This window comes from Pan paniscus, chromosome 11 (assembly GCF_029289425.2).
Source record: "Pan paniscus chromosome 11, NHGRI_mPanPan1-v2.0_pri, whole genome shotgun sequence".
In the NCBI taxonomy this organism is placed as follows: domain Eukaryota; kingdom Metazoa; phylum Chordata; class Mammalia; order Primates; family Hominidae; genus Pan; species Pan paniscus.
Window position 1 is genome coordinate 30,153,418 of NC_073260.2, and position 14,911 is coordinate 30,168,328.

Consider the following 14,911-nt stretch of genomic DNA (forward strand, 5'->3'; position numbering starts at 1 on the left):
GCAAAGAAAGCTGAGACCTAGTTAAGTGGGTATTGATAACAGTCTTCTAAAAGATGGGTTAAATGTCTATGCAGTGTGTTCTGTGAAAGGTTATTTTATGTGAAAATCAATGTTCTCTTAATGAGATGTATCAAACCTGCTTGGTTTGTGCAGCCAAGTGGCTGGTACCTAAATTGCAGGTTTTGCCCTTTGGTGGAAATATCTGCCCCTGGACTGTAGCCTGGACTTGGCAAAGGAGATTTTATTTCCAAATGGAAGGCTAAACTTTGTGTTTCTTTACCCAAGTGAGTTCAGGCTAAGTTGAAACGTACATTGGAGCTCTTGGAAATAAAAGTGCACTTTCAAAAACAGGTAATGTACTGAGATTCTGATATTGATAACACACAAGAAAATATTTACTTCCCAGTGGGCGGACAGAATATCAAGCTACACATGGCTCCAGGTTACGAAGAACCAGCACCTTTGAGAGGAAGCCTAGTAAACGTTATCCATCCCGGAGACATTCAACGTTCAAAGGTTGTGTGTTTTTCATTCTTTCTTGGAATTTTACATTATGCTTGAGTCATTTAAGCCCTCGAGGAGCTTGGTCAAGCAGCTTATGAAGAAAGTACCCGCAGTTCTCCAGTCTGGAGCTTTTGGAAAAATAATCCCAGTGGTGTTCTTTTAACGGGACCTGGCCACTTCCGCCATCCCTCTGTCATTAGTGTTTGCCGTGGATGTGTTCATTTATTTCTCCCCTTTCTCCATATTTCTTTCCATGTGCCTCTTTGCTTCTTTTAGACCTGGGCTCAAGCCCCGGTACCTGAGGAATATCACAGGGAAACACCTTTCTTGCCTATAGAAGATACTGTATATCCATCATCTTGCAATTTTAAGTGTGGACATCAGGCCCATGCTAACTGGAATTCTGACCACGTACAAGTACATGAAGAACTTTTAGATATTCGGCTCAAGTCCCACAGTCAGTCCAAACTTTCCTCACCCTTAAATTTAGCCAGACCCTAGAATGCCTGCCCCCTTCCCCTTTCCAAACCCCTTCAACCTTGTCCATCAGTTACAGCTGGGGCCTCATACCTGTATGAGGCCCGGAACACAGTACAACTCAGTCAGTGAATGAGCAGGCCAGTCTCATTTCTGTTGGATCCCAGCCTCCAGATCCCATCTTGTAGCTCTTCTTTCTCTACACTAGGTTGCTCTCCGACTTAGGACGCCCAGTTTGTACTCAGTGTTTGCTCTTTTATGGCAGAGCCTCTGCACTCCCAGCCTCCTGGCCCCTTCTGTACATGATTTCCTTGTGGCCACTCCATGCATTTTTCTTGGCTCAGGACTTAGTGGGCCTCCATGGGACTTGGTACCTCTACTTGTTCCCTTCTGGAATCTGTAACTTTGTGTTCCCCACCATTCTTTCCTTTATGAACCGATGGTGCAACAGCATGACTACCTGAAATTCTTAGTCACTCCCAGCTGCTTTAGTGGAGGGAAAATGCCCACAGCACAGGAAATAGTCCTGCCCTTCGAGAGAGGCCAGGGGATGGGAGCGTGTCCAGAGAAGGGCGATGGGTTGATGAAGGGTGGCCACAGCGCCCGGGAGGAAGGGGCCAGAACGCTCTCTGTTCTGTTCCATGAGGAGGATTATGCTGGTGTGTGTAGTCCACTGGTTCAGAGTTGTCCAGAAATAGCTCAGTGTAAGGAACAATTTTCCAAAGATCAAAAGAGCTGTCTCAAGATAGCAGTGCGCTCCCAGCCCCTACAGGTGTATACAGCACAAAGGGAGGGACCCCCTGGTGTGGCTGTCACAGAGGGAAGTGGACGTCCTGTGGTTTGACCCCACCAGATGGCTTTAGAGATCTTCTGGGCCCCAGGGTCTGTGATTCTCTTCCCCCTCCCTCTTTTCTCTCCCTTATTTCACTGACTTTTTTCCCGCCAGAGTTCTAGCATCTTCTTTGTCAAGCTTTTAATGATTTTCCCTGCCACATCTATCCTTTTAAAAACAAAATGGAGTGTAAGCGGCTAAGCTGTACCTCATTCCCAGGGCTCTGTCCATGCAGGCCCTCACGGCGTCCCCGAGGCCCCTCAGTCCAGACCCATGCTTATATTTCATCCCTGATCACCGTGTGCTGTTTTCCCTTTTACCCACTTCTCTGTATCTGCCTTTCTCTGTCTCTAGACAGGGAACTTTTGAGAGCAGAGACTGTGTCTCTTTGTCCCTGCCTCCCAGAGCGCCCAGCCCTGGGAACCTGCTGAGTGGATGGTTGCTGAGTGAATCAGAGGGAGGGATAGTTTACTCTCCCTGAGGAAAGGAGAAGTAGCCACCATGCAGTTCTGCCTGGGTTGGAGTTGGAACGGCTCTGTGGTGGTAGAAGTCTCGCATGGCCATTATCTGTCATTGCATGGTGAAAGCGATAAAGTTCTCTAAGATGTCATAACTTTCTGTTTTTCCTTTATAGCAAGCAACCCAGTGATAGCAGCCCAGCTCTGGTGAGTGTCCTTGAGCTCTAGAGCACAGCTCTCCTCTCTAAGGATCGTATTTATTTGCAATGTTGACTTTTTCCTTACTACAGTGAAATCAGAAAGTGTGTCATCTGGTAATTTTTTTCCCCCTTTTTCTGCTGCCTGGCTATTCCATGCTCGTGGCTTTCAATAAGTACACAATATAATGTTCCAAGACAGTTCGGTTTTTTTGGCAAACACAGCTGCTTTGTTTGAGTAGCTGTGTGCTTTGTTTATGATAACAGTGGGTGGGAAAGGTAGAGGCCTGTGCGCAGCACACTGTGCTCATGGCGTGGCAGGCAGTGCTGGGAGAGGAAGGCCTTGCTCGCGAGCAAAAGCTGGACGAGAGCAGATGCTAGATTTGCTCAGTGATGTGCAGGTTTTACATCATAGAAGACATTAAACACCTTTACTGAAATTCCTGCAGGAAAATGAACTTATCAAAAGAGTGAAAATTGCCAGCACAGGATTCAGCAAACATTTTCTGTAAAGGGCCACATAGTCCATGTTTGAGACTTTGCAGGCTCTGCTGTGTCTTTCACAGCTACTCAGCTCTGCTGTTGTAGCTAGAGAGCCGCTGTGGAAAATATGTAAATGAGCGAACGTGACTGCATTCCAATAAAACTTTACTTATAAATATCAGTGGACCAGATTTGGCCCAAGGGGTATAGTTTTTGCGGGCCTCTTCCCTGGCACAGGTGTCCAGGGTCTTGCCTGTATAGTAGAATGATCTGGTGAGCATAATTATCTGAAACATCCTCCGCAGCCACACCCCAGGCGCATTGAATCAGTCTCTCAGGGTGGGACCCATATAGCTTGTTTTTAAAGCTGCCCAGGTGAGTCTGCCCGGCATAGACCTCTCTTGCTCTCTCTGAAACAACTGCCTGTCTTACGTGAGTTTTGGCTTGTTGAGTAGACAAGCTGTCATGTGAGAGAACCACAGACTTGCATTGTTTGGACCTTTGGTCTGAACTGCAGCCGCTGGTAGGTAGGCCAGGTTCATTAGGCTCTCAGTCATCCCAGGCGCAGGTCTCAAGGCGGCTGAGAGGGTGGTCTTTGAGATGGGCACAGCTTGACTGTGCCATGCACTATCAGTCAGGACAGTTGGCAATACGTGGCATGGGGTGGAGCGGGTTGCAGATACCCCAGTGAGCGAGGAGAGCCCTGGCTGAGGCATCAGGAACCCTCCCTCCAGGTACCAGCTATGTTCTAACCCAGCTCTGGAGACTTAAGCCTTCCTACTTCTGGGCCTCCGTTTTCTTTTTTGCAAATCAGGAGGTTGGGCTAGATCAGTGTTTTTCCAAACTGTTTTACCCTCTGATTTTCACCCTCTAGAAGAAACCTGATGTCAAAGCCCAAAATACAGAACAGACAAATGTGGAGGTCCTCCGGATGAAGTCGAGTGGGGAGGGAGAGGCCAGTTCCTGCCTGCTCTTCTGCCACTCCTCCCACCCTGTAGCTCCAGGGCACCTTCAAGGAACCCAGGGTTCTAGAGAACACAGCTGGTCCCTCATATTACACAGCTGGAAACTCAACCTCGCATCTCTGATTCCAAATCCTACTTTCAGCGTCATTCTGCCTTTTGTCTCTGGGTTTTGTTCTCAGCATCTGATGAAGGGGCTCAGGGGTCCTGTTGAACTGCTCTGTGTCGCCCCCTGCCCCGGACGGTGGGAGGAGGTTGCAGTATTCTGGATGGGTTAGTTGTAGGTCTCTAGATTCACCCCATTTCTAGGATCCTTCTGGCAGATAGTATGCCAAATGGTATCTGTACGTTTCTTAGCTTGTTGGGGTGTCTTGCTTTTAATTCTCTGGGGCTTGTAAGTTACAGCCCCAATTTCTTTCCTTTGCTCTCTAAGGTAGTGATTGTTTTGCTTGTTTCTCCCTAATAAAATTACATTTTCCTCCCAGCATCTAGTGGAGATTATATACTGGGAACCAAAACAAACTAAAAAAAAAAAACAAAATTCTGCCCCCAAAAAAAAGGCCTGATAAATATACCCTTTAGGAACAAATGAGCTAATAACTGCTGTTCGCAGCTGTTCAATTGCTCTTCACAGCCTGTGGGATCCCGGGGTGAGTAGGAGTGCTATGGGAGCTGTGGATGAAATTGTGCTCTGGGCTCCAGAGATACTACTAGAAAAATAGCACCTTGCGGAACGCTTAACTTACCTGATGAAGTCCAGCCAGAGGTGATCTGGCTCAGAGCCTAGCTCTGTGTACTGGTCCTCCCTGAAAACCAGAACACAGAGCCATTTAGACCCCAAGCAAGACTTATAACAATGATCTGTTTGCCTCTCAGTGTTGGAGAAGCCAGCAATAACACTTGATTTCAAGCACACCTCCTGGCAATAATGATTGCCTGCTCTGTCCATATATATATATATGTATATATATATATATATATATACATATATATATATACACACACATATATATATATATATATTTTTTTTTTTTTTTTTTTTTTTTGAGATGGAGTCTCGCTCTGTCACCCAGGCTAGAGTGCAGTGGCGCAGTCTCGGCTCACTGCCAGCTCTGCCTCCCGGGTTCACGCCGTTCTCCTGCCTCAGCCTCCCGAGTAGCTGGGACTACAGGTGCCTGCCACCACGCCCGGCTAATTTTTTGTATTTTTAGTAGAGACGAGGTTCCACCGTATTAGCCAGGATGGTCTCGATCTCCTGACCTCGTGATCAACCCTCCTCAGCCTCCCAAAGTGCTGGGATTACAGGTGTGAGCTACCACGCCCGGCCTATATATATATATTTAGCATTTAAGATCCCATCAGCCAAGCACAGTGGCTCATGCCTATAATCCCAACACTTTGGGAGGTTGAGGCTGGAGGATTGCTTGAGCCCAGGAGTTCAGGACCAGCCCGGGCAACATGTGAGATCTCATCTCTTAAAACAAACAAAAAGATTCCATCGAAATAGGATCATGATGAGGAGCCCTGAGCCTTTTCTCAGTCCCTCTAAGAGCCAAGTTGGTTTAGCAGAAAGAAGACAGGCTTTAGGATTCTGCAGATGTTGATTCTAGCCCTGGCTCCCACTGACCAGCCAGGCGACCCTGAGCAGGTTTCCCAACTCTCTGTTAGGCAACTGTTCCTTTATCTGTAAAACGAGGTGGTCACATTTGTTGACCTCATAGCCTTGTCGTGTGGATTAAATAATAACAGATGTGAAGTTCCCAGTACAGAGTCTTGTCTGGAGAGAACATTCCAAAGTGGTGGCCAGATTATTGACAGTGGTTTTAATAGCAAGGGGACCCACATGTGGCTCCCACCACAGTACCCAGTGGGAGATGCTCAGGAGGGACTGGTGCCTCCCCCTGCCGTGGGAAGAGGCTCTGCGCATCACTGGAGCTTCTGGTGCCAGTGCTGTGAGGTCTCCCAGCAATGCCAGGGCAGGCCTGAAATGGGAGTAAAATTACTTGGTTTGCCCAACTGAAACAGGACCTCCTTTTTGTCACCAAAACATGACATTGAGACTGCATTCTGGAATATTTCCTACTGTTTCTGTTTGTGAGCTCTAAAAGGACAAGTGAAAGTTGCTGTCTGTGGTTTTCCTTGTTATATGTTCATTTTAAACAGCCAATAACCAAAAAAAAGTCATTATGTGGAGGTTCCTATTAGAGTATGTAGCACATAGGAATAGTTCATGATTGTTAAATAAATCATTAATAATGCCACTCTACAACCTAAGTTATTTTTCTTTTTTTTCTGTTTTTTTTGTTTGTTTTTTTAGCTCTAAAACAAATCCAGAAGTCCATAATTACCAGGTAAGATACTGCTTTTAAAGGTTTTCTTTAAAGAAGGAAAATTTTAAAAATAAAATTTAAAAAAAGTTTTTGTAAAGTTTCTAAATTTTCCATAATGAGTAGTCATCATATTTGTAATCAGATTTTGAGAAAATAATAACAATATTTGTTTTTTTGAGAAAATGGTAAGAGAAGAGCCCTTTCCTTCTGACCCCTGCCACTTCTTGGCCATCTGAACTGCCTGTTTTTCTTAACCTTGTCAACTGGCAAGTATCAGGGACATATGTTTAAGTTTCTGGGTGGCCACACACAGCCCCTTAGTGGCATTCAAGTGAGGCAGCTTTTGGTCAAAGTGTGTTTTAGGCCTAGGGAACATGAGTCCCTTGAGATGGGCTTCCAGGAAAGGATGTTTTGGTCAAATGTTTGGGAAATGTCACATCTTTCATTCCCCTTCTTGGATTTTACAGTGTCCATTGAGGTATGAAAGTACTGAGAAATCCTGCAAGAAAGACATGTTTTATTTTTTTTAATTTGTTTCCCCAAATTATTTGCGAATTGCTCCCCTCTCACGCCCCTGATTTAAAAAAAAAAAAAAAAACTAGTCTTGAGCTGGCACGGTGGTGTACATCTGTAGTGCTAGCTATTTGGGGGAGCTAAGGCAAGAGGATCACTTGAGCCCAGGAATTCAAGGCTGCAGTGAGCTATTATCATGAATACCACTGCACTTCAGCCCAGACGACACAGTGAGAACTCATCTATTTAAAAAGACAAACACTAGCCTCAGCCCCTTCATCTCTTTTTTAAAAAAACGCTAGCGTCAACCCCTACCATTTTTTGGTGGTGGTGAACTCATTAACGCGAATAGATACATGGTTTCTAGAACCTGCTTTGTAAAGCACTGTGCTAGGCGATGTGCTAGGCCCATCGCCTGCAAGAAGGAGCACAGGTAAGTTTCTATGGCTGGCGTCTTGCTGTTTCTCAGGACGGCCAACCAGGGCCTGTGCCGCCTGCCAGCTCACCCATGCCTGGTAGCATGGAAGGTGTGGTTTACAGCTCAGCCTGGATCAAGCACATTCTTCCTAAGCCACTGTGGGTGGCTCTCTCTCTGGCCATTCACAGCCTTATACCACCTGGTTCCAACTTCTCTATTTATTTCTCACCACTCCCATCACGCTCCATATGTTCAACTCACAGGGAATTGCATAATTGTTGCCCCATAATTTCTTCCCACCATTCTTTGCCCATGTTTGTCTGCCTGGAATTCCTTTGCTTCCTATCAGTATATTAAAGTATCTCTCAAAGACCAACTCAGAGTTGGCCACAGTGGCTCATGCGTGTAATCCCAGCACGTTGGGAAGCCAAGGCAAGAGGATCACTTGAGCCCAAGAATTCAAGACCAGTCTGGGCAACATAGTGAGACCCCATCTCTATTTTTAAATAATCCTGGGTTCAAGTGATTCTCTTGCCTCAGCCTCCCAAGTATCTGGGGTTATAGGTGTATGCCACCGTGCCCGGCTAATTTTTACATTTTTAATAGAGACAAAGTTTCACCATGTTGGCCACGCTGGTCTCAAACTCCTGACCTCAAGTGATCCGCTCGCCTCAGCCTCCCAAAGTGCTGGGTTTACAGGTGTGAGCCACCGTGCCCGGCCCAGGGTTCTTGAATCTTGTTATTCACTGATTGTTTTTTGTTAAGGGGTTTTCAGGTGTGGGTAACTGAAAAGTTGTAGAGACAGGTAATTGATAGGTGATCAGTGCTTGAAGGAGAGAAAAATTTTGGAAAAGCAAAGCAGCTGAGCACTGCTTGTGCCCTCTCCACATAGCCCTGTGGTGTGTTCTCACTGTGCGTTTTCTGCTTAGAGTGAACATCGAGGCGATTGTTGAAATCAGATCTAATGAAACTCATCCAGGCATTGTTATCGCAACATCATTGGCAACCACGGGTCCTTTGGACCTTGCCAGTCTTAGAGGTCTTGTGTTCTATCAAGGGTTGGGAATAAATTGACCGGGAAGAGAACATCCTGAGAAGTGGCCTGATTGGCATGTGAATACCGTGAAGGGTATTTGAGAGGATGGTGTTGCAGCATTTATCTTATTTCAAGCACTGCAAGGTCAGCCAGCTGCAAAGGATGGATCTCTGTGTTCTCAATGAGGACGCTGTTGGCATTTGGGGAGGGAGAGTTCTTCATTGTTTGGGACTGTCCCTGGAATTGCAGGATGATTAGCTTCCCTTTTCTCTGTTACTATGACAAGCAAACATGCACACAGTCATTTCCCGTTGTCCTCCGAGGGATATGAGCGTACCAGTCGAGAACCAGCTGGGTTAACACTAAAATACTCCTTGACAGTTGAGAATGTGAATAAATTGCCAGAGGAGACCAAGGAAGTTTCCAAAATCTTTTTCCAGGTCTGTGGCTAAGGTTCCCACCTCTCTCTCTGATGAATCTGATTTGGTTGTGTTTAAAGCCAGAGGAAAACATAGAGGGTCCAGTTCTAGGTCAGCCTTTCTCTATTGTTGAACAGCCAATGAATGGAACCTCATTCTGGGCCTGTCTATGTGATCAAAACACCTGGAACAGTTAGACTCTGGGCAAATCATCTAAACTCTGTGGGTTTCTGTAGCCCCTAAAGGAGAAATATGCAGAGATTGCAGCAGGGAGATGCTAAAGCCCTGGTCAGCTCCCAGATCCTGCTACTGAGGTATTTTCTCCAGATTCCTTTTCCTGCAGCATGTTCTTCCGGGGGCTGCAGAGTCTGCTTGCTGACAGGCGTCTTTGAAGGAGAAAGGAAAGGCTGCTTGAATACAGAACAGGCAGGGAGGGCGTCTCAGGTCCATGAAAATGGAACGAACAGAACTGCTGAGATTCTCTGTGCCAGAGAGCAGGCCACTGCTTACTAAGCAAAGTATCCTGAGAAGGAGGGGAAGAAATAATTAAAAGAGTAACAGTGGCAAGACTGTAGTGACTTAAATGTCAGGAGGGCCTAATTTGCCCCTTAGGAGATAGAGCCTTGAGAAGCCCCTGACTTCTACTGATGTCTAGGACCACTGCCCTCTGCAGGCCAGAAGTGGAAAGGCAGGCTGCTACCTAGCCGGCCAGGGCTGCACCTCAGTCCGTTTGTGAGTACAGGGTCTGTGTTCTCTTCTTAAAATGGACAACTTCCTTCAAAATTAGCGGGGTGTGGTGGCACGTGCCTGTAATCCCAGCTACCCAGGAGACTGAGGCAGGAGAATCGCTTGAACCCAGGAGGTAGAGGTTGCCAAGATACTGCCATTGCACTCCAGCCTGGGTGACAGAGTGAGACTCTGTCAAAAAAAAAAAAAAAAAAGACAACCTTCAACCTCCTTCCTTCTCTTCTTTCTCTTTCTTCCTTCCCTTCCCTTCTTTTTCTTTCTTCTCTCCTTCCCTACCTGCCTTCCTTCCCTCCCTCCCCTCATCCCTTCTTCTCGAACTCTCTCCCTCCCTCCCGTTTTATCAGGATGATAAGCGCTCTGGATGGTTTTGTTTGTTTTGGTATTTTGTTTTGGATTGCATTTTAGAAGATTATTTTTATTGCATAAACCAGAGAGAAAGAAAAAACCTTCACCCACGGCCCTGCTGCTTCACTTAGCATCCCTGTCCAGTCCTTGTCTGTGTGCAGATGTAACTGTTCCACATGGTCATTGTCATTTTCAGCAATGACAAAAATTGTTTCTGAAGAGAGAAGTTGCCTCCCACTCTCCCCATCTCTCTGACACCTTCCGCCTCTTCCCTTGGGAAGATGAATACAGCTTGTCTCTGGTAGTCCGGACGACCCCCTTCAAGGCCAGTGTTGTCACCTTCTAAGGGCAGCTTCCCAGCCCCTTCACAGGGAGCCGCCTCTGGAGAGGGCAAGAACCAGCACTGGGTGCCAGCCCCCAGCCTTTGTCAGAGGGGGAAACGTGATCGTCCTGGGAAACATCCACCCCCTAGCCAGGGTCTATAGCCTTTCCATTCTTAGTCCCCCAGCCCCTCGGGTGGATGCCAGGAACAGACAAAGCGAATGAGGACCATTGAAATTAAAAGGTCATCAAATAATCAAGTTTGGTGTTTTATTTCTAGCCTCAATATCATCCTAATATCCATCCCAGCCAGCCCCGGTGGCATCCTCACTCTCCAAATGTCAGGTAAGTGCTGGTGCTTCCAGAGCTGCACCTTCGAAAGCTTTCCTTTCTCTAGAAAAGTTCAGATTCTGCTTAGTTAGGAGTAGAAAGTCTGCATCAGAAATAACCCTTAAGGGATGCATTGTCATGGCCGAGATGAATAAATTTTCAAAGCAAAGGTAGCCAGTGATGTGTGTGGATGTATCAAAGGTATGCTTTGTGAAATGAAAAATGAATTGATTTTTTAAAATCATTCTGATCTCATATATTCTTGGTTTTTAGTTTTGTGTTCAAGATGTTACTGAAAATTTCTAAGTAACATTTTTCTGTCCTGAGAATTTGTTTACTTCAAATGTGATGAAAGCTTGGGGATTTTGTTGTCATGGGTTTTTTGTTTTTTTTTTAAGGATTTTTTTTTTTTTTTTTGCGGGGGTGGGCTGGGGGAATGAGTTTGCTTTTTGTGGCAATAGATATTTTTTCCCTAAACTGAGGGGTCAATAAACTTTTTCTGTAAAGGATCAGACAGTCAGTATCTTCTGCTTTGTGGTCGCTGTCACAACTCCTTAACTCTGCCATTGTACTTTGAAAACAGCCCTAGACAATCCATAAATGAGAGGCTATGGCTGTGCTTCAATGAAACTGATTTAGAAAAACAGTGGGATTGGGCCGAGGGCTGCCATTTACCAACCTTGGCCCCAACCTACCATAATCCTTTCTAAGCCAACTGGCATCTGCTGGACTGTGTTTATAGTTAGGCTTGACAGGTTTTTTTTTTTTTTTTTTTTTTTTTTTTAAGGCTAGCTTTGTGAAAGCAAATGTTCCTTTTAAGATTTGAATTTTAGATCAGTCTTAATTGGTGTTTATGTGTGAAGCTATTTCAGAAACATAGTTGGCAAGTTCAGTTTGCATAAAGGTGAGGTTGCTAGCCTTTCTCTGAGAAAGTATGGAGAATAAAATGCTGGAAATAAACCCACTTAGAGCAAGGCCAAAAAACAGTTTGTTGGGGAATTTTGTAACCCCAAAGCGTGATTGTTTATAAACACTTGGTAGTCACTTAACTTTTTAAAGCAGATTAGGTTAGTGGAGTAATAATTCTAAATCTTGCTGTATTTCAAAGGTGCTTTATTCTTCAGACATAAGAAACAGAAGAGATTTCTGGAAACGCTATTTTAATTAACATTGTTTTTACAAAAGTTTGTGCTTATCATTGCCTGTTTTATCATGTTAGTTTCCTTCTGAGGCATGGCCTAGCAGCAGGCCTTCTGAGGAAAGCCGTAAACAGTGCCTCTCTGGGGTGGGCCTGCTGTTGGCAGCTTTAGTGTCATCTGGAAGCTTGTTAATGCAAATTCTCAGCCCCACCCCAGACCTACTGGATCAGAATCTATGGGGTGGGGCCCAACATTTTGTTTATTTTCAAGCTCTACAAAGATACCCCATGAAAACAGAGTTTGTTAGTCCAACACTTTTGGCAAATGCTGCCTGAGGCATTCATGGTGCACGCTGGCATGCCTCCAAGCAGCCCTGTAGTAATGGAACATTTTCCACCTTCACTTAGCTTTCTCCAGATGGACTTGACCCATGAGACACCCTTTGAGAAATGATGACTTGACCATAGACAGACCCTTGCTCTGCTTGGAAGTTCATAGGTGATCTGCATCTGAATTTTTAAAATTCTCACTAGGAAATCCATTCATTTCCATTCATAGCCATCCCCATTCACATGGCTCATGGTTCCCCCTGCCCCATTTCCTTTGTGCTTGTGTTGTTTCACTTACATTTCTGCATTTTCTTCCATTCTCCCACTAACCATTCGCTCTGCAAACAAAACAGGCCATCCTTTCAGGATGACAGGTCGCATTGGAAAGCATCGGCCAGTGGAGATGACAGCCATTTTGATTATGTCCACGACCAGAACCAGAAGAACTTAGGAGGGATGCAAAGTATGATGTATCGAGATAAACTCATGACTGCACTTTGAGAGACTGAAGCATCTCTCTTCCATTCACCTTCATAGTTTCATTGCATTCCATGAAAAGTGTCTTGGCCTCAGATGGATGGATGTGTTTGGATGAGTGTCTTTAAGGAGTAGTCCTGAAAGGTGTTTTTGATGTCCATGTAAATATTTGAAGATAAAACCACTATAGCTTGTCATAATTTACTGTTGACTGCATTCTCATTAAAATGAAGGTAGTTAAAGGCTCAGGAATCATATTGATGTTCTGATTTTAAAATTGGAGTCAAAGTCTATGTTTATCATTTTACTATGTTCCTATGTTCTTTGTTATTTAATTAATGGGAGCAAATAAAACCAGAAGAGCTTGGGAAGATTGCTCAGCATATATTCCTGTCGTAGAAGTTGAGATTGCTAGGGTCCAGTTTCCCTAGTGTGGCCTGGACGAGTCATTGCCCCTTCATTGACCTCATTTTCCCCATCTGAAAAGAGAGGGTTGGACTAAGTGATCTCCAAGGTCCTTTCCAACTCTAAAATTCTGCAATTTGTTAACATTTCATTTTGTTTAGGTTGAGGACATACATTCAAACTAATTTTATCACAAGGAAAACTGCAATACCCACTTCCTTGACAGAGTTACTCCTTTCAGAAGCTAAATAAATTATATAACTTATTAGATGTTATATAGATACAGGGGGACTTTGAATTTCACATCTTAAAGCAGTTGAGCTACTTTGAATTTAAGCAGTCGTACTAATCTTAAATTGCATAGCATTTGTTTTGATCGAATTTGCTGCTCAAGTATGGGAATAATTTTTAATGTCTTAATGATTGGTGCTGCTAACTTGCGTGATTTCAGAAGACATAATTGTGAATACACACTGTCAGAATTGGGGGATTGGTTTTTACCCTAGACTTCACTCTTAAAAAGCAACGTGCAATCAAGATCATTTATGGCTCAAGTGAAAGCATATAAGGTTTTCTTGAAGTTGTGCCAAAGCATTCTGTAGAGTAGGATGAGATGGTTGTTGCCCTAGTCTGTTGGTAGAACCGGAAATCAATATGTTGTCTTTTAGGTTAAAGCTTGTACCAAAATATTTATTTCCCCCATTTCAAGCCCTGAGTCAAACATTTTTTTCTCTTAATAATAGACCTGAAATGTTTTATTAGTATTTCTGTGAAATCAGTTGATTCTTGTGCCATTTTTGTATATGTAATTGTAATTTTGCCCATGTTAGGCCCTCTAAAAAATGTTTGACATCCTTTGAGATATTTTATTACTAAAATCTGATCTTTTTTGGCTACTGCAAAAATCTATTCAGCAAGAGAAGGTATCAGCTGCATACCTTGCACAGTGGAGCTGACTACCTATAAACTCTCCCTAAGGCATTTGTTTACAGGTGTATTCCATTTTAGCAGACGTTCTGATGCTCAGTGTATGTGCTGCATACAAATGCATGTATTCTGAATCTTTTCATCTTATTGATAGCATTTTTACAAATGTGTTTCCAAGGAATAAAGATTATTCTTGCTTTTTTTTGACTCCATCTTCATTTTTTAAAAATTGATTCTTGTTGCTATGCAGAAGTCTCATTTGTGAATGACCTTGGTAACAGAACAGCTGGCTTTTGGAAGTCTGAAGGTGAGCATTCAGTTAGGTGGGTGGAGCAAGATCATCCTAGAATGAGGCTGCTCTTGGCAAGAGTGGATCTTATAGGCACAGCAGCTGATGCCTTTCTTCATCTGGGGCAACTCTGGTGAAGGTTGTCCTGCCTGTCACAGGTGCTGAGTAGAGAGAAGTGGTGGCAGTGGGATTTCCTCAGTAATAGTCCTGTAAAGGTAGGTGTTTGTCCTGGCTACTTGTGCTCTTCCTGGCAGGAAGGCATCCAAACCCTTATCTGTGGGCTCCTGGAAATTGTGTATGCCATATAATACCCTCTAATAAATACCTCTCTGCTTAAAGTAACTTGAGTGGTTTCAGTTGTCTGCAACCAAGAAGCCTCACCAGTATGCATACTTATGATATCCTGATTGTTAAATGAAGTGTACACTTTTCATTCCTTAACTTAGTGGACCTTTCTCTACAGCAGTTGACCAGTTCAGTCTTAACAGCCTCCTTTTCTGCCATCCTATTACCTGTTGGTGTTTTCTAAAGGTCTTTCTTCTGCTCACTGCTCTTTTCACCACAGTCTACCCAAGTCTTCTCATTCTGTCATGATTTTGTCATGCTGTTGACTCTGAAACCATCCTCTGTAACCCAGACTGTCCTGTGAACTTTTGGACTGACATTTCAACTTGGGTATCCTGTGTACACGTCAAACTCCACCTATCAAAAATCAAATCGATCATCTTTTACCCTCCTCCCACAAAACTTTTCTTCTGCCTGAATTCCCTTTTTTACCCACAGTAAGAATGTATACATCATCTACAACTCTTCTCCCTGTCGCCACCCATATCCAAACGGTACCCAGGTCTGTTCACCTCTGCCTTGGTATTCATACTTGGGCTTTCCTCTGTCTTCTTACTGGCATGGATCCCATAGGAGCATCTTTTCTCTGGCTCAGAGGTGCCCTTCCTGATCTCCCTGACTCCAGTTG

At 44.3% G+C, this 14,911-nt stretch overlaps 1 protein-coding gene across 5 annotated transcripts in view; it reads left to right on the forward strand.

Annotated features, from left to right (window-relative positions):
- The window catches only part of EPB41L4B (erythrocyte membrane protein band 4.1 like 4B), a 148,926-nt gene that overhangs the window by 66,528 nt on the left and 67,487 nt on the right, over positions 1 to 14,911 (forward strand). For 4 of the 5 annotated variants that reach the window (XM_055117752.3, XM_055117751.3, XM_055117748.2 and 1 more), the window contains exons 12-15: positions 407 to 516; positions 2,448 to 2,478; positions 6,231 to 6,264; positions 10,323 to 10,387. In XM_055117752.3, coding sequence (XP_054973727.1) covers positions 407 to 516; positions 2,448 to 2,478; positions 6,231 to 6,264; positions 10,323 to 10,387 — 240 coding nt within the window. Of the gene's footprint in view, positions 1 to 406; positions 517 to 2,447; positions 2,479 to 6,230; positions 6,265 to 10,322; positions 10,388 to 12,193; positions 14,281 to 14,911 lie in introns of those variants that run through there. The other variant, XM_055117753.3, reaches the window with a different exon arrangement.